This window comes from Pollicipes pollicipes, unplaced genomic scaffold (genome assembly GCF_011947565.3).
Source record: "Pollicipes pollicipes isolate AB1234 unplaced genomic scaffold, Ppol_2.1 Scaffold_3001;HRSCAF=3522_pilon_pilon_pilon, whole genome shotgun sequence".
In the NCBI taxonomy this organism is placed as follows: Eukaryota; Metazoa; Arthropoda; class Thecostraca; order Pollicipedomorpha; family Pollicipedidae; genus Pollicipes; species Pollicipes pollicipes.
This window is the reverse complement of record NW_023596206.1, coordinates 54,785-69,264: the sequence shown is the minus strand read 5'-3', so window position 1 is coordinate 69,264 and position 14,480 is coordinate 54,785. Positions and strand designations below refer to the sequence as shown.

At 52.3% G+C, this 14,480-nt stretch overlaps 1 protein-coding gene across 1 annotated transcript; it reads left to right on the top strand.

Moving 5' to 3' along the window:
• Positions 1–10,983: 10,983 nt before the first annotated feature.
• On the top strand, positions 10,984–13,872 carry LOC119114709 (discoidin domain-containing receptor 2-like; the record flags this gene model as incomplete). Its single annotated transcript, XM_037238725.1, has 5 exons — positions 10,984–11,166; positions 11,525–11,617; positions 12,479–12,617; positions 13,190–13,345; positions 13,668–13,872. Coding segments are annotated over 5 exons (727 nt in total), but the record flags the coding sequence as incomplete, so codon positions are not given.
• Positions 13,873–14,480: the final 608 nt, after the last annotated feature.

The following is a 14,480-nucleotide window of genomic DNA, read 5'->3' as shown; positions in this document are numbered from 1 at the left end:
GATTTTTATGGCAAATCGTCCTTCTGGGGACCCAGACGGACTGCGGTTATCTCGGTGCGTTGTGCGCTTCTCGGCGTTGGGCAGTCGAGAGGGGTCCGTGGGCGGCGACGAACGCGGGCCTGTTTTTTCCGCGGGCCTAACGGCCCGCGGGCCTGCCATTTCCGCGGGCCTAACGGCCCGAGGGCCTGTCCGCCCTCGGGCCGTTAGTCATCTCCGTGCGACGCAGCACTGACGGTCGGGACCTCATAAGCCGTGACACCCATTTGTCTTCACTCCTGTCAGGGTTTGCTTGTAAGCGAGTCGCTGACCGCGTGGCGCTGTGCAGCCACCCAACAGACATCAGTAGTGGAAGGGTCCAAACGAAAAGGATTGGGCCATTGGGCCTGCCACAGATGTGTTTTGTGCTAATTATGTCACAGTATCCCGGCACAATATCCCTAGTTATTTCATGCTATAATTTTTGCTGTCGATTTTTTCTTTTAGCTACAATAATTCCGCTAAATTTGCACCGCACCACGGGACCAACGAAAAGCAAATATCGCGTTCTGCCCCGTACATTATGGCAGCGTTCTAGTCCATAGCGCTACGACCGAAAACGAAGCGTAGAAGTGGCTGCGACGAAGTCTCCCGTTTTTGGGAAAACTAATAAGGGCGGCAGGCGTATTTGGCCGAGTTTACAAATGCTTGGACTTGGCAGCGGACAATAACTGAGCGGGGCCGGCGCCAACAACAAGCGGCTGGGCGACGCATGCATGGCGCCGCAGGAAATTGGAAAGAAGATGAAGGGGCCGGCATTGGCGACTTGTGACGCCGGAGCCCGCGCGGCAGAATGATTCTGGGATGGCGCAGTAGCGGACCGGGTCGGCGACTGCCACGGGAGCTGGCGAGCGGGACCGACAAATTCCGCACCACTTTGCTCGATTTAAGACGCGCGCTGTCAGCAGCGGTCATCGAGTCAGAACAACCGGAACCAGCAAGTTTCCTTCCTTTCGACCTTGACGTACTGGAGCTACTGTTCTGTCACGAGGAGCGGTGCTCAGTTAACCGGGCAGCTGCGAGAGGCGGGTGCCGTGTACGCCGCCGCCTCGCCCCCCAGCCGAAGGCTGAGCCCTCGGCGACGCCCCCGAGGGATGGTCAGAACGACATTTATTGGCTCAAAGAACGCAGTGTGGGGCTAAAAGGCTTAACTTGATGGCAAACCGTGAAACTAGAAATATTTTAACAGGGGTAGAGAAAAATGACAGATACTTAAAACGGAGGCGTATATTTGGCACGACGCAAGATCACAGGGGGCAGGGCTTGCGGCGCCTTCTTTTTTGCGAATCTTTTCCAGTGAACTATTTGTAATTGCATGAAGATAATTGGTTTTAAAATAAAGTTTGGTGAACTTCACGGAAGCTTTAAAAGCCCTGAAATTGGTATGAAATTGTTCAGCATAAATCGCTTTGGTGTGAAATTGTTTGCACATTAAATGCTTTTAGCTGAAAGGTGTCATGAATCACTGCAGGCATTCAGAAATTAGATAATTTACTAAAAATTTGCAATGAATTGTGGGCAGCTCACGATATTTTTATACGACCTACGAGGCTAGATTTCCGAACCTCGCCGTGGGCAGTTTTGTTTGCTGTTCGTGAAAGGATTGTTCAGTGGTAACCCGCCGCTCTCCAGTGATGGTTTTCACCCATCGTGACGTTTTTCAGATATCCAGGTGCTGCATCTCATTCTGCAACCCTATGTAATTATATTGGGAAAAGAGCAAAGCATAAGTCCGTAACGTTAATTTCAAAATCGTCAAACCAGTGCGGAAGCTATACATGTGTCTTTGTTTCGAGCTCGAGCCTCCGTTCGACGTCATCTTTTTAGGTAACGACCTTATGTGCGGTATCGAGTCCAAAGTCTTGAGATGGTTTAAATTATCAGCTCGATTATTCCTCGTTGATCTATGAAGGGATTGATGGTAATACAATTTTCAGGCGTCGTTGGTAGAATTTTCCGTATGTTTTGAAGCCTTCCAAATGTTTTGTTAACTTAAGCACGAGGCGTATAAGCGTTTCATTTAAAATAAATTAATTTTTACAGCCCAATGTATATCTCAGCCATTTCTAAAATTTCACCTTTGACCAGAGCCCTGAAACAACCGGTGATTGGCTGTCAAAACACAGCTCTCAAATCTACTTGCTGAGCTAGTGGGTGACATGCGCATGTGCAGATGCGTCGGCGGTGGCCGGCTCGGCGCCATGTCCTCACGTCCGCGGATGTTCGCCTTAACAATATTCATGACGTATCTCCTCATCTTGAATTCGGTCTTTTTCCATGCGCAATTCGGCAAAAACATGCATGTTTTTCTTATTTGTTGGGGAATGCGGGTTATATAGTTAATTTTTTTCCGGATAAGCATGACACATCATAGGACAAGGTCGCGCCGGGCCGCCGAGCCGGTTCCTTGGTGGCAGCCAGGGCCACAAGGCCGGGGGACTCCCTTCTGCGGCAATGATGTCGGTCTGATCCACCGGCTGAACCAAGGGGAACCGGTTGTGGGCAATGAAGCGTTCCTGGATTTCACACTACACTGTTCTGTATTGCGTGTGCATATAAGTAAGCGTCAACACCCTGGTAAGTCCATTCAAACCATTTCCGTTCCCCCACAAGGGTCAGGTCAGACCGGGCCACTATTCAAAGCTGGTGCTGACCTGGCCTTAATGACTTCAATGACCTCTCTGTCTTCAGGCGACCTACTGTGACGTCATTATGCATCGGCATGACATCGTAGCATGTTTTCGGCGAAACATTTTGATTCCGCACCCTAAATTACGGAATAAAACCGCCTATTTTGAGCCCAGCATGTGTTTTGCAGATGGCACCCACAGAGATAGGTCAGAACCAAGGTCAAGGTCATGCGCCCCTCCGTGGTCATATAATGGTTGTGCATGTGGGTTAGCACCTTTTTCCTCATATACGAACACCAAACTACATTAAAATGCACATAACTTTGCATTATTTACGGGAAAACAAAAGACACGTAACCCCAAATCACTGGCCCCACCGGTTTCTAAAATTCTGAAATATGCACGTTGTAGGTACCATCACTATCTATTATTGCAGTAAGTTTGAGCTATGGCAAATAAACAAAAAAGATTATGTGTGGTTTAAGTTCGTTATACATTTTCACAAGGGATCATAAATTAATAGCTAAACAGACACTACAAATCTGGTGCTCCTGCGAACGCTTATTTTTGAGCGGTGCTCTAAACCGGTGGGAAGGGAAGTCAACTCGTTCTGGCCGGGTACGTGCTTACGTATATTTTTGTCTGACCTTCAGCCAACGGTAAATCTCCCCGCCCTGGCTGTGACTTCAGGTCGCCGGGGCGAAAAAAGAAAAAAGCAGACGTTCGTGGCCGGACCTGATCTTATCTGGAGGAGCCGGTTAGCTGGAAAGAGCAGGCGCTCTGCGCGTGTGATGCCCTCAGCCAGATTGAACTCCTCAGCGCGAACTCGGTTGCCTTCCCTCTCCTACTTCTGCAGAGGTTGCTCCCAGAGAACAATAGGGCACAACTTGTCGGTTCGAACTTTGTCGTGCTCCCCATGTACGTGCGGTGTGTTTGACTCATAATTCTTCGTAATCTCACTGCCCACGTTGCCTCGGCAACTCAGCTCATCCTGCCGTGCCACCCCACGCCAGTCCTCTCCAGCCCCAGCCGTGTTGTGTTTATTACGTTGAAAGAGGTTGGCAAACATGTGTAAGTCAAATGTTCTGCCTCCAAATGAGAGAAGAACACTCTGGAACACCTCAATGAATTTATTGGTGGCTTAAACTGGCAATGGATCGCGAAACACAGTACAGGCTGCGCTGCAGGCGACACTCAACAGGACTCCGCTGTGAGCGAGGCTTCGGCGCCCGCCACTCGGAGCGATCGTGACAGCACCTCCGCACAAGCGATAGAACGGGTCGGCAGTTCCTCGCAGGCTACGTCGTCCCAGCGAACGGCAGATGCCTGCCAAAGTAATCGCAATTTGGCGGTGGCTGGGGCAGAGTTTCCAGTTGGCCTCGCGATCTTCGCATCGCCACACATGCAATCTCGTCTGAAGTGGGTTGTTAGACTATCCCGCATCGCAGCCAAGTCATGCGGCGCAGCCACTAGCGGCGTCTGCAGGCGACCGATGCATTCTCAGCGTCTCGGTAGGGGGTAGAGATGGTCTATTCCAGCTGAATAAATTCCGCTTTTCAGCGACGATGTGACTTACGTATGTCTTCCACTCAAATTTTAAAGCTGGACTTAACAAGTTTCGTGGAGTCATAGATCAATGCAACCCAATCAATCGGTTGCACAATGTATTGGGCAATGATCATGAGAGTCCAAATTGGCTCGGGTTGATTACGTTGCCCATGTACATGATAGTAAAAAATATACCGTGTATTAATTGCTGATTAAGCTAGTCAAATTAAACGCTATGCACAGTAACAAGGTGGGAAAGTGGCATTCCACGACGAATTTTTATCACCTTCCTTATCCTCACCTAACTTAATGTCCATAGTTGTAAATGTGTGACAACTGTGATACCTTGGTGTTGCTGGTCGCTTCTAAGATCATTTCAGTTTGGAGTCACAGCAGGTGATATCTTGGAATGGGCATAAGTTTTTATTATACCACGAACCAAATCGGCTCGAGGTGTCAAAGGTGGTGTGTGTGTGGTGTCATTCAGAGGTAGGTAGCATCATTTAACACGCGCCCGGGTGGCCGGCTAGATACCCTTCGCTCGGGTGGGGCGGGGGGGGGTCAATTTGACCCCCACCCCTCTGAGAGCTCGGGAACTAAGAAAGCTAGCGACACCAAATTTACAGGGTGTGTTGACCTGTACGTGAACTCACTTCGGTCAAAGTTTCAGATTTCTAGGGTCAAAAAATGCCAAACAAGGTCAAGTTACAGGTTGGTCTTCAAAGTGCCCCCAGAACCTAGATAACCGTTTCTAAGCAAAAGGTCACATTCTAATTGTTCAGTGACCTTGTTTGACCTTTTGAAGGTCAAGGTAGCCAAAACAATACGAGAACGCTTTGAGTTTTGCATTTGACTAAACGCCAAAGATTACGCTAGGCAGTATGTTCCTAAAACAAAATGTTGATCTGGGTCATTTTAGGTCAATGACCTATTCTGACTTCTAAGAAGTCCAGGGAAGATGTATAGTGCGGTTCCTGCTATCAATAAACTCGAAATGAGCACCAAAACTATTCCATACAGCAAGCCCTGGAGTAACAAAACAGATTAGTTTTGACTTTGGTGTGACCTTGGTATTTGACCTTTGGTCAATTTAATTTGCTCATTCAACTGTTCTGTTGCCTAAGAAAGCATCTCAGAGATGCATGGCTTCGTCAAACATCCCGTTGTTGGATCAGATTGAAGGATTCCCTAGAAATTGCCTTCGCTGAAACCATGGCCTGATTTTGACCTGCCATAGGTCAGCGACTTTACAAGGTACATCTAAATTTATGATGCCAAACGATCCGCTATTCAATCGTCTACCGCTATGCAAAATTTGGCGCGGCTACGCCGCGCCCGGAAACTACTCTGGAAAAACCTTCGGGAGGGGGGCCAATTTGACCCCCCACCCGAGCGCGTGTTAATACCCAAGGTCATGCCAGAATATGTCTTAAGAACCGTCTTAAGTATTGCGATAACATTTCTATAGTAAATCGATGCCATTATTATGCAGGAATGTCTTGGTGTAAAGTGATCTAATGACAAAACCTCGGAAGATCATGGAATGATCTAATGTGGCCTATTATCTTTATCCCTTGGGGTGAATGGTGTAGTGGATGAGCTTAAATCGGCTTTTCATTGTGATAATGTGAAAAAGTTGCACAGACACGGTAAACACGTACTTTCGTACCGTTTGACCGAATCTGACAGATCATTCATAAGGCACAGCTTAAAGCAGCCTGACCTAAGTATGCGCTGCACATACAGTGCTGCCTCCCCGGTCAGGAGGTCAAGGTTGCGCCGAGCGGGGCTGTTGTGCCGCACCAGGAGGGACTGGTGTGCCGCACCGAGCGGGGCTGCCGTGCCGCACCAAGCGGGACTGGTGTGCCGCGCCGAGCTGGGCTGTTGTGCCGCACCAAACGGGACTGTTGCGCCGCACCAAGTGGGGCAGTTGTGCCGCGCCGAGCGGGACTGTTGTGCCCCGCCGAGCGGGACTGTTGTGCCGCACCAAGCGGGGTTGCCGTGCCGCACCGAGCGGGGCTGTTGTGCCGCACCAATCGTGACTGTTGTGCCGCACCAAGCCGGGCTGTCGTGCCGCGCCGAGCGGGACTGTTGTGCCGCACCAAGCGGGGTTGCCGTGCCGCGCCGAGCGGGGCTGTTTTACCGCACCAAGCGTGACTGTTGTGACGCGCCGAGCCAGCGGGGTTGCCGTGCCGCGCCGAGCGGGGTTGCCGTGCCGCACCAAGCGGGGCTGTTGTGCCGCGCCGAGCGGGGCTGTCGTGCCGCCACCAGCAATCGGCCACACACCTACCACCGTTGAAACGGTGTCATGAATGCGCTTCCGAAATGGATTTCCACGCAGAGGCGAGGGAGAAAGAGGGAGAGAGAGAGAGAGAGAGAGAGAGAGAGAGAGAGAGAGAGAGAGAGAGAGAGAGAGAGAGAGAGAGAGAGAGAGAGAGAGAGAGAGAGAGAGAGAGAGAGAGAGAGAGAGAGAGAGAGAGAGAGAGAGAGAGAGAGAGAATGACAGGGGGAAGAGGGGGGAGGGGGGAGGGGAGGATACTAGGCACACTATGGATTTGACAGGAACACAGGTTTTTCATACTTGCGTTATTCTGAAACGTGGCAATCGTGACCATCTGTACACGATTTAATCGTGTGGAGATAAGTGATATCAGATGTTTGTCTTGCGCTCAATACCAGATCATGCAAGTGCCAACACTGCTTTTGGGGCTGGCAACGTTGCTAAATGCATGGTTAAGTATAACATTCTTCCTAAACATGGTCGAAAGGGCGCATTATTCAAACAAATACGCATTCTTTTCTTCACATGATATTAGTGCACTAGTACTGGGTTTTAAGTATTCCAGCCGCGTTGTTTTCAATCATGGCACCGTCATGAAGCCATTCGTGCCAAATATATAGCAACAGTAATAAACCCCGGTAAGCTGTCACATTCCACCCTGAGCTATTGAAGCGATGTATGCCAAGCACGCTAAGCATGCTAGATTAATAATACAATATGATTAGTAACAGGAATGCACACACACACAACACACGCACACACACACCAACACACCACACACACACACACACACACACACACACACACACACACACACACACCACACACACACACACACCACACACACACACACCACACTACATCATCATATATAGATATATATATATATATATATATATATATATATATATATATATATATATAAGTTTACAGGTAGCTAATGTAAAAAGAAGGTAAATGAAAAACACGCTAAGATCAGCAAAATTCGCTGATATTCGGAAGATTCGTCATCATTTCGTTTTTTTGCAACACTATCGTGTGCTGACGCCAAAACCAGCACACTCGAACGCGGCCGCGGCTGCAGGATTCGCCGCCTCAGCCGTCTGGCCCCGCCACCGGCTCCTGGGGGCGCCACCCTCGTCCAGCGCCGGTCACCCGCGACCGGCTGAATTATTTTTCTATTCCTGCGGCGGCGACGGCGGGGAATTTCAATCAGGTCATCAGACGGCGGCGCCGTTGTCGGCGTCGGGTGGCCGCCCGGCCGCTGGCGCCGAGCCCCATTGTGGCGCGCTCCCGGCTGCCCCTGTAAGCCGGCTCCGGCCCCGCCGGCCGCTCTTTTAACTCGGGAAAGAACACGTACGTGCTGCGAGTGCTGATGGTGCCGCGGCACCAGCGGCTCTTTAATCCGGTGGGATGAGTGGTCGGTATTAGTTGCCTGTCCGCCCGGCTTATGCCGCAGGCTTACGGCTTGGACAGCCGTGCTAGATCTTCGTTCCGATGAAAATGTACATGGTGTTTCTCGTAACATGTATGCCTGCCTCGAACGCCCAACAAGTTAGTCAGCAAGAACAGCGAATAGAGCTACTCAGGTGTTATGAACGTATTGTCTCTATGCCGCTGTAAAACATGGGCTAACATGCTGACATAGTTTTATTCCAATGTAGACAACCAGTTGTTAGCATATTTTTAAGAGTCAAAGCATCAATGTGTCACGATTTTGATGAAACGTACCGCTCTGCGGTACTCGGTACACGGCTGGCGACGGACTTGCCTACCCCGCTGCTGCTGAGGCTGGCCGACGGCCGCTCGGCGACGCGCGCAGGTGCGCGGCCGTCTCTTCATGGGACCCAGGCGCTCACTCAACCTCCGGTTTGGTCTCAAGTGGCCACCCTCATCGGGAAGCAAACTGCCGTCGGTTACCTCAAATGGCGGTGGCCTTGTCTGGAATTTTGGACGGATGCACGATATGTAAATGCAGGGAGCATCACAGCATGACTGACGTGTCATTGAACATAGGTGATGTGTGTTTGATACGGCAAGGTCTGATTTGCATCACCTTTTTGGATATTCGGTACGTGTTCAGCTATGCAACTAGCATACCTATACGGTTATAGGTAAGGCTGGCCTTGGCCAGCGGTGTAATTTCCAATTCAGTTGGGGGGAAGGTGAAGCCCCCCTCCAACTTAGGCTTCAGCCTCCAAACTTTTGGAAGAGAATGGACCAAATCTGACGGGAAATCTGTTTGGTTGACATATTTCGGCGGTAGGCAGGGTAATTTTTTACTGTTCAGCCGTCCCCCAAGTGCTTTCGTGGAACTTCGTCACTGCTTATGATGAAATTGTAAGCGAATATTGATGACACAGGCAGCTTTTCAATCGGCATGTTGTCCCCCACTGTCCTAATTTCCACGTTTGTTACGGTTGTGCTTCTCTTTATTTTCTCCAGTCTCCGTTTTGGGAACACCCAAGGAACCAAAGCCCAGACGTGACCAGAATATCCCAAGCAATAAAATCGCCAGGTCTGAGGAGAGCCAACAATAGCCGATACAATGCGGTGCCTTTTTGGCACGGATATGAAAATCATGAAAAATTATCACATTTGCTTCAGGGAAAAGTTACCAGTGTTATACAGATTAGCAATACAGAGCATGGGCGACATTATTGCTACAGACACAACTACAGCCGCTTGCTTCTAGTGAAAGCAAAGGTGCCGTCATCATCATTGGGGGTTCACAACGCACTCAGCTGCTGAGGCTATGTAGCGTCGCCCGCATCTCACCCTGGCTGGAACGGCGGGTGGCGTGGAAAATCGATCGAAAAGAAATGTGTCTTAACACGCGCCCGGGTGGCCGGCTAAATACCGTTCGCTCGGGTCCGGGGGTCGATTTGACCGCCCCCTGAGATCTCGAGAACTAAGAGAGATAAAGCCACCAAATTTACAGGGTGTGTTGATCTGTACGTGAACTCACTTAGGTCAAAGTTTGAGGTTCCTAGGTCATGACTTCCGGGTCAAATAAGGTCAAATAAGGTCAATTTCCGGGTTTGTCTTCAAAGTGCCGCTAGAACCTAAATAACTGTTTCTAGCAAAAGTTAACATGCTCAGTAAAGGTCAATGACCCTGCTTGACCTTTTGAATGTCATGACGACCAAAATAGTGCAAGGCTACTCTGACTTTTGCATTGGAATAAGCGATAAAGATTACGCTAGGCAGTATGTTTCTAAAAACAAAATGTTGATCTGGGTTGTTTTAGGTCAGTGATCTATTTTGACCCCTAAGAAGTCCATGGAAGATGTATAATGCGGTTCCTGCTATCAATAAATTCGAAATGAGTACCAGAAACTATTCCATACCGCAAGCCCCAGAGTAAAAAAAAAACAGGCAGGTTTTGACCTTGGTCTCACCTTTGTACCTGAGCTTAGATCAACGTCATTTGCTTATTCAATATTGATTTTGCCTAAGAAAGCATCTCAGAGACGTATGGCTACGTCTAACACTCCGTTGTTGCATCAGATTGAGGGATTTCCTAGAAATCGACTTCGCTGAAGCCGTGTCCTGATTTTGACCTACCATAGGTCAGCGGCCTTACCAGGTATATTTAATTTTTTGACCCTAAACGATCCGTTATGCAATTTTCTACAGCTATGCAAAATTTGGCGCGGCTGCACCGTTCGGAAACCATTCTGGAAAAACCTTCGAAGGGGGCTGCAATTGGACCCCCACCTGAGCGCGTGTAAATCCTGAGATGCGTAATGGCTCATTTCACATACGTGTGCTGTTCTTCCATGTGCTGCGTTACGTTTTGCTAGGACGTAATGGGCCAACACTATGTCTGCGGGAACGTTGCTAAATGCAAGGTCCAGCATAACATTCTTCTTGATTATGACTGAAAGGGCGCTTTATTCAAGCGAACAGCGATGGGCTTATGTGTGCGCCACCCCAGTGGTATTCCTTTAATTGTATCGCAAAAGTGGGTGACCATAGCTGGTGGTCAACACGCTGTCGCCACGCGGCTTCGTCTCACTCTGGACCTGTGCAAGTTTCAAACTATGGGAACCGAACCGCTGTAACCGGTGCTAAAGTTGCCCGTTCAGGACAAAGGAGGCCACTTCTAAGAAGCCTTTTCAGAACGACGTTCATCGCTTACAACACTCAAACGGGTTCAAACACCCACACACCCGTCACACTCCGCCGATTGTTCAGTACGCCAGTCAGCCCGGTCACGCCCGCCGCCCCCGAGGATGCTGACCGCTCCAGAAGCGGCGCGCCGTCACAGCGGCCACCCTCCCCCCCCCCCCCTCCGAGGATGCTGACCGCTCCAGAAGCGCCGCGCCATCACAGCGGCCACCCCCGCCCCCCCCCCCCCTCCGAGGATGCTGACCGCTCCAGAAGCGCCGCGCCATCACAGTGGCCACCCCGCCGTCCCCGAGGCCGCTGACCGCTCCAGACGCAGCGCCCCGTCACAGCGCGCTGACCGGCTGACGATTTCAGCGTGGCGTTTCGTGAGGAGCTGGCGGCGGCGGCGCGGCTGCGCTCCCGTCAGCTGTGCGCCGTGCTCGGCGTCAGTGAAGAGCCGCTGGCCGTGCTGGTGCAGCACTCCCCGCTAGGCGACCTCAACCAGTTCCTACAGGGTCACGTGTCCGAGACCAGCACCGGCGCCGGCAAGGTGCTGAGGTCAGTGATCACGTGCCTCTCACCATTTTGACCAAAGATGACCAGGTCGCTGGCGCTACTTAGCAGACATGTCATGGTGCCTTCCGAAAGGCAAGGGACGAAGGTATGGATGAAAGTAAAATGGCTCGTTGTCACAGAAGTATCTGTTATGAAATTTGAGTTCCTGTAAGGTAGTTCCAAATGCACGGTGGCGTGACGTGTGAAAGAGCTCGTGCGGGACGGCCTGCTATAATGACAGCCGTCCCGCGACAGGAAAGGTTCTATTTTCGGTGAAACAGCCAAGTCGCGCTAGTGTAGCTCATTTCCACGCCCACCAACGAAGCTCAGCAATCCTCTAAGATGTGTTCTTCTTCCACAGCTACGGCAGCTTGCTATATATGGCCGCCCAGATCGCGTCTGGAATGAGTTTCTTGGAGGACAGCGACGTCATTCACAAGGACCTGGCGGCACGGTAAGCTGGCGTCATCACTATCGCCCTCCGCATCGGTGAGCAGGAATACCACGATCGCTGACACATTCGGCTTCCCTGACGCAGACCCAACGAATGCGACCCTTCACAGCCCAAGCTAGGTTTACGGAAACACAACAGGTGACTCTAGTCAGGGCCTCCGTTCTCGTGGACGACCATGTAGCGCCTACGTCCCCAGACGAGATCTCAGTGAGTGCAGCCATCAGCCTCACGCCCCCCCCCCCCCTACCCCCCAGCGGTGGCCCGAGCCCAGTTGAGCTGTGGGCGCAGCCAGCAGCCTCACGGCGCTCCCAGCTGCGGCCCGAGCCCAGTTGAGCTGTGGGTGCAGCCAGCAGCATCGCGGCGCTCCCACCTGCGGTCCGAGCCCAGTTGAGCTGTGGGTGCAGCCAGCAGCCTCACGGCGTCCCCAGCTGCGGCCCGAGCCCAGTCGAGCTGTAGGCGTAGCCAGCAGCCTCACGGCGCTCCCAGCTGCGGCCCGAGCGCAGTCGAGCTGCGTCGTAAATGGCTCCGCAAATTACGCCGCATGACGGCCATTTGCGGTAATTGCTGCTGGATGAGCCGACCAGCACGGCGCTCCATGCGCCGAACGACCGCGGCGCGGGAGTTTCGCTCTAGGAAACGCAACAGGCGGGGGGCACACGCCAGCAAACAGAATAAGAGCAGCGGTGTCGACAGCGATCGGTGGCGAAATGCAGCTGAGCTTCGCTATTCAGGTCGCGTCTGCGCAACACTGCGCGCAAAATTAAAACTGTTCATCTGGGCTCAGGTTGTCCGCAATTTTCTTCCAGTGCTCTGTACGCACGTTTCGCACTGCAACCAACGCCGGCACATGTGCTTTGGCAGGAACTGTGTGGTGTTTGACGAGCTGCAAGTGAAGCTGACCGACACAGGGTCTATGCGGGACCTGTACTCGGCCGACTACTACCAGCTGGACAACACCCGTCTACCAATTCGCTGGCTCGCCTGGGAGGCGCTCTTCATGGTAAGAGGGTCTGCCGTCGCCAAGGGCAGGCTGCTGAACGATCCAGTGCCGTGCAGTGGAGTGAGAGAGGTCGCTAATTCAAAATGTGAATTGAAAAACTTGAACATTTCTGCGCAGTGTTCGCAAATGCGATGCACACTAGCATGATTGAGACACGTGCAACTGTAAGTTTTCCTGGTGGCCATGGAGACGCTCTAGCATGACGAATTTGGAATCATCATAGGCAATAGTCACATGTTGGAAAAGTTCTCACTGCAGTCAATATCCATGCCAAGCACGGCATTCTGTCATAAACTGCGCAAAAACACCTTGTATATGTATTTCCTAGGTTTTGCAATGTACTGTACTATCTAAGAAATGTATTTCCAGCCAAAAATATGCATCGTAACGGTTAACCTATCAATGACGACACTGCTGTTATTCCGAAGGCTGCATTATCCATAGGCTAATAAATGCAGACTAATGCCTATATATGCATTAGCCTGCATTTATTAGCCTATCCCTTCCCGTAGCGATGACACGTGTGGCCTGGATACGCGTCTGCGCGAGCCGACCTTGACCCTGACCTTCAGGGCCAGGTGAGCTCGGCATCGGACGTCTGGTCCTTCGCCGTCACGCTGTGGGAGATCCTGACATTCGCCAGGGAGCAGCCGTTCGAGAATTTCAGCGACGAGAGCGTCATCTCCAATCTAGCCCTGTTCTACAGCAACGACGGTGCTCGGCTGCCGGTCAGTGCTCGCCACTGATCTCGTGAGGGTACTGTCGGCGGCGTCACGCACACAGCTGCACTCCAAAATGGCTGTTTTCAGCAGCTCCGTCGCCATTTTCGGCTAGCCGAGATTGAGTGGGTCTTCGTGTACTCTCCTTTCTGAGTTTCCTAATCAACTCGGTGGTATGAGGACGTATGTGGCATGCGACGCTAAACGGGACAATTTGTCAAGATATATTGCGCACAGACAAACATCTGAGCGCCTGCCGGCGCATGCGCGTCGCAGCGTCCGCAGCTCACGTCGTCGGTGGTCTGACTGGGCCGCCGCTTACCTGCCGCAGGAATACCTGCCGCCGCCGCCGGCCTGCAGCGCAGAGGTGTACGACTTGATGCTCGAGTGCTGGCGGCGCGACCACGCCGAGCGGCCGCCGTTCCGCCATATCCACCTCTTCCTGCAGCGGCTGAACCTCGGCTACCGGCCGGCCGACGCGGCGTGACGGCGACCGGCCGCCGAGTCCGGCCGCACCTTCGCGCTGGTCGAGTGCCCCCAGGGCAGGTGACGGGCCCCCGGCGCGCGCGGCGGCGGCGGCGGCGGCGGGCCGGCGCACCGCCCGGCGTCGCCTGCTGGCATGTCGAACGTGGCGGGGGCCTGGCTCGGCGGAGGTTTTGATTCAGCGGCCAGCAGTGCCAGCGGGGGCCGCTGTCTGGGCTGAGCGAGTGAAAGCGCTGGCTGGCCGGGCACCGGCTGCCTCGGTGTGAGGACATTGAGCACGTCTCCGGGGACACACGACGCCGATCGTCGTTGGCGCCGATTTTACACCGATTAGTGTTCTGCTGGAACGCCAGTGACTGTGTCAGTGATGGTGTATAGCGTGGGTCGAAGTTGCACGTGCACAAGGGCAGCAGAACGGCCAGGAGTGGCGCCAGCGCGGCAGGCGTTCAGGCAATAGTCGTGGTCTGGCGAGGACCCGGACCCGTAGGTGGCCTACCATGTGTTTGGTGCCAAGTCCCGTGCTTTTGCGTGCATCTGAGGCATGCATTGTTGGAACTTTAAACCCAGATGTGTAAAATGTTGTCTATGTGCCGACAGGGTCTGCGAGAATATCCTTATGTACCGTTGCCTTTGCAGAGACAATCACGTGATTGTTGCACTA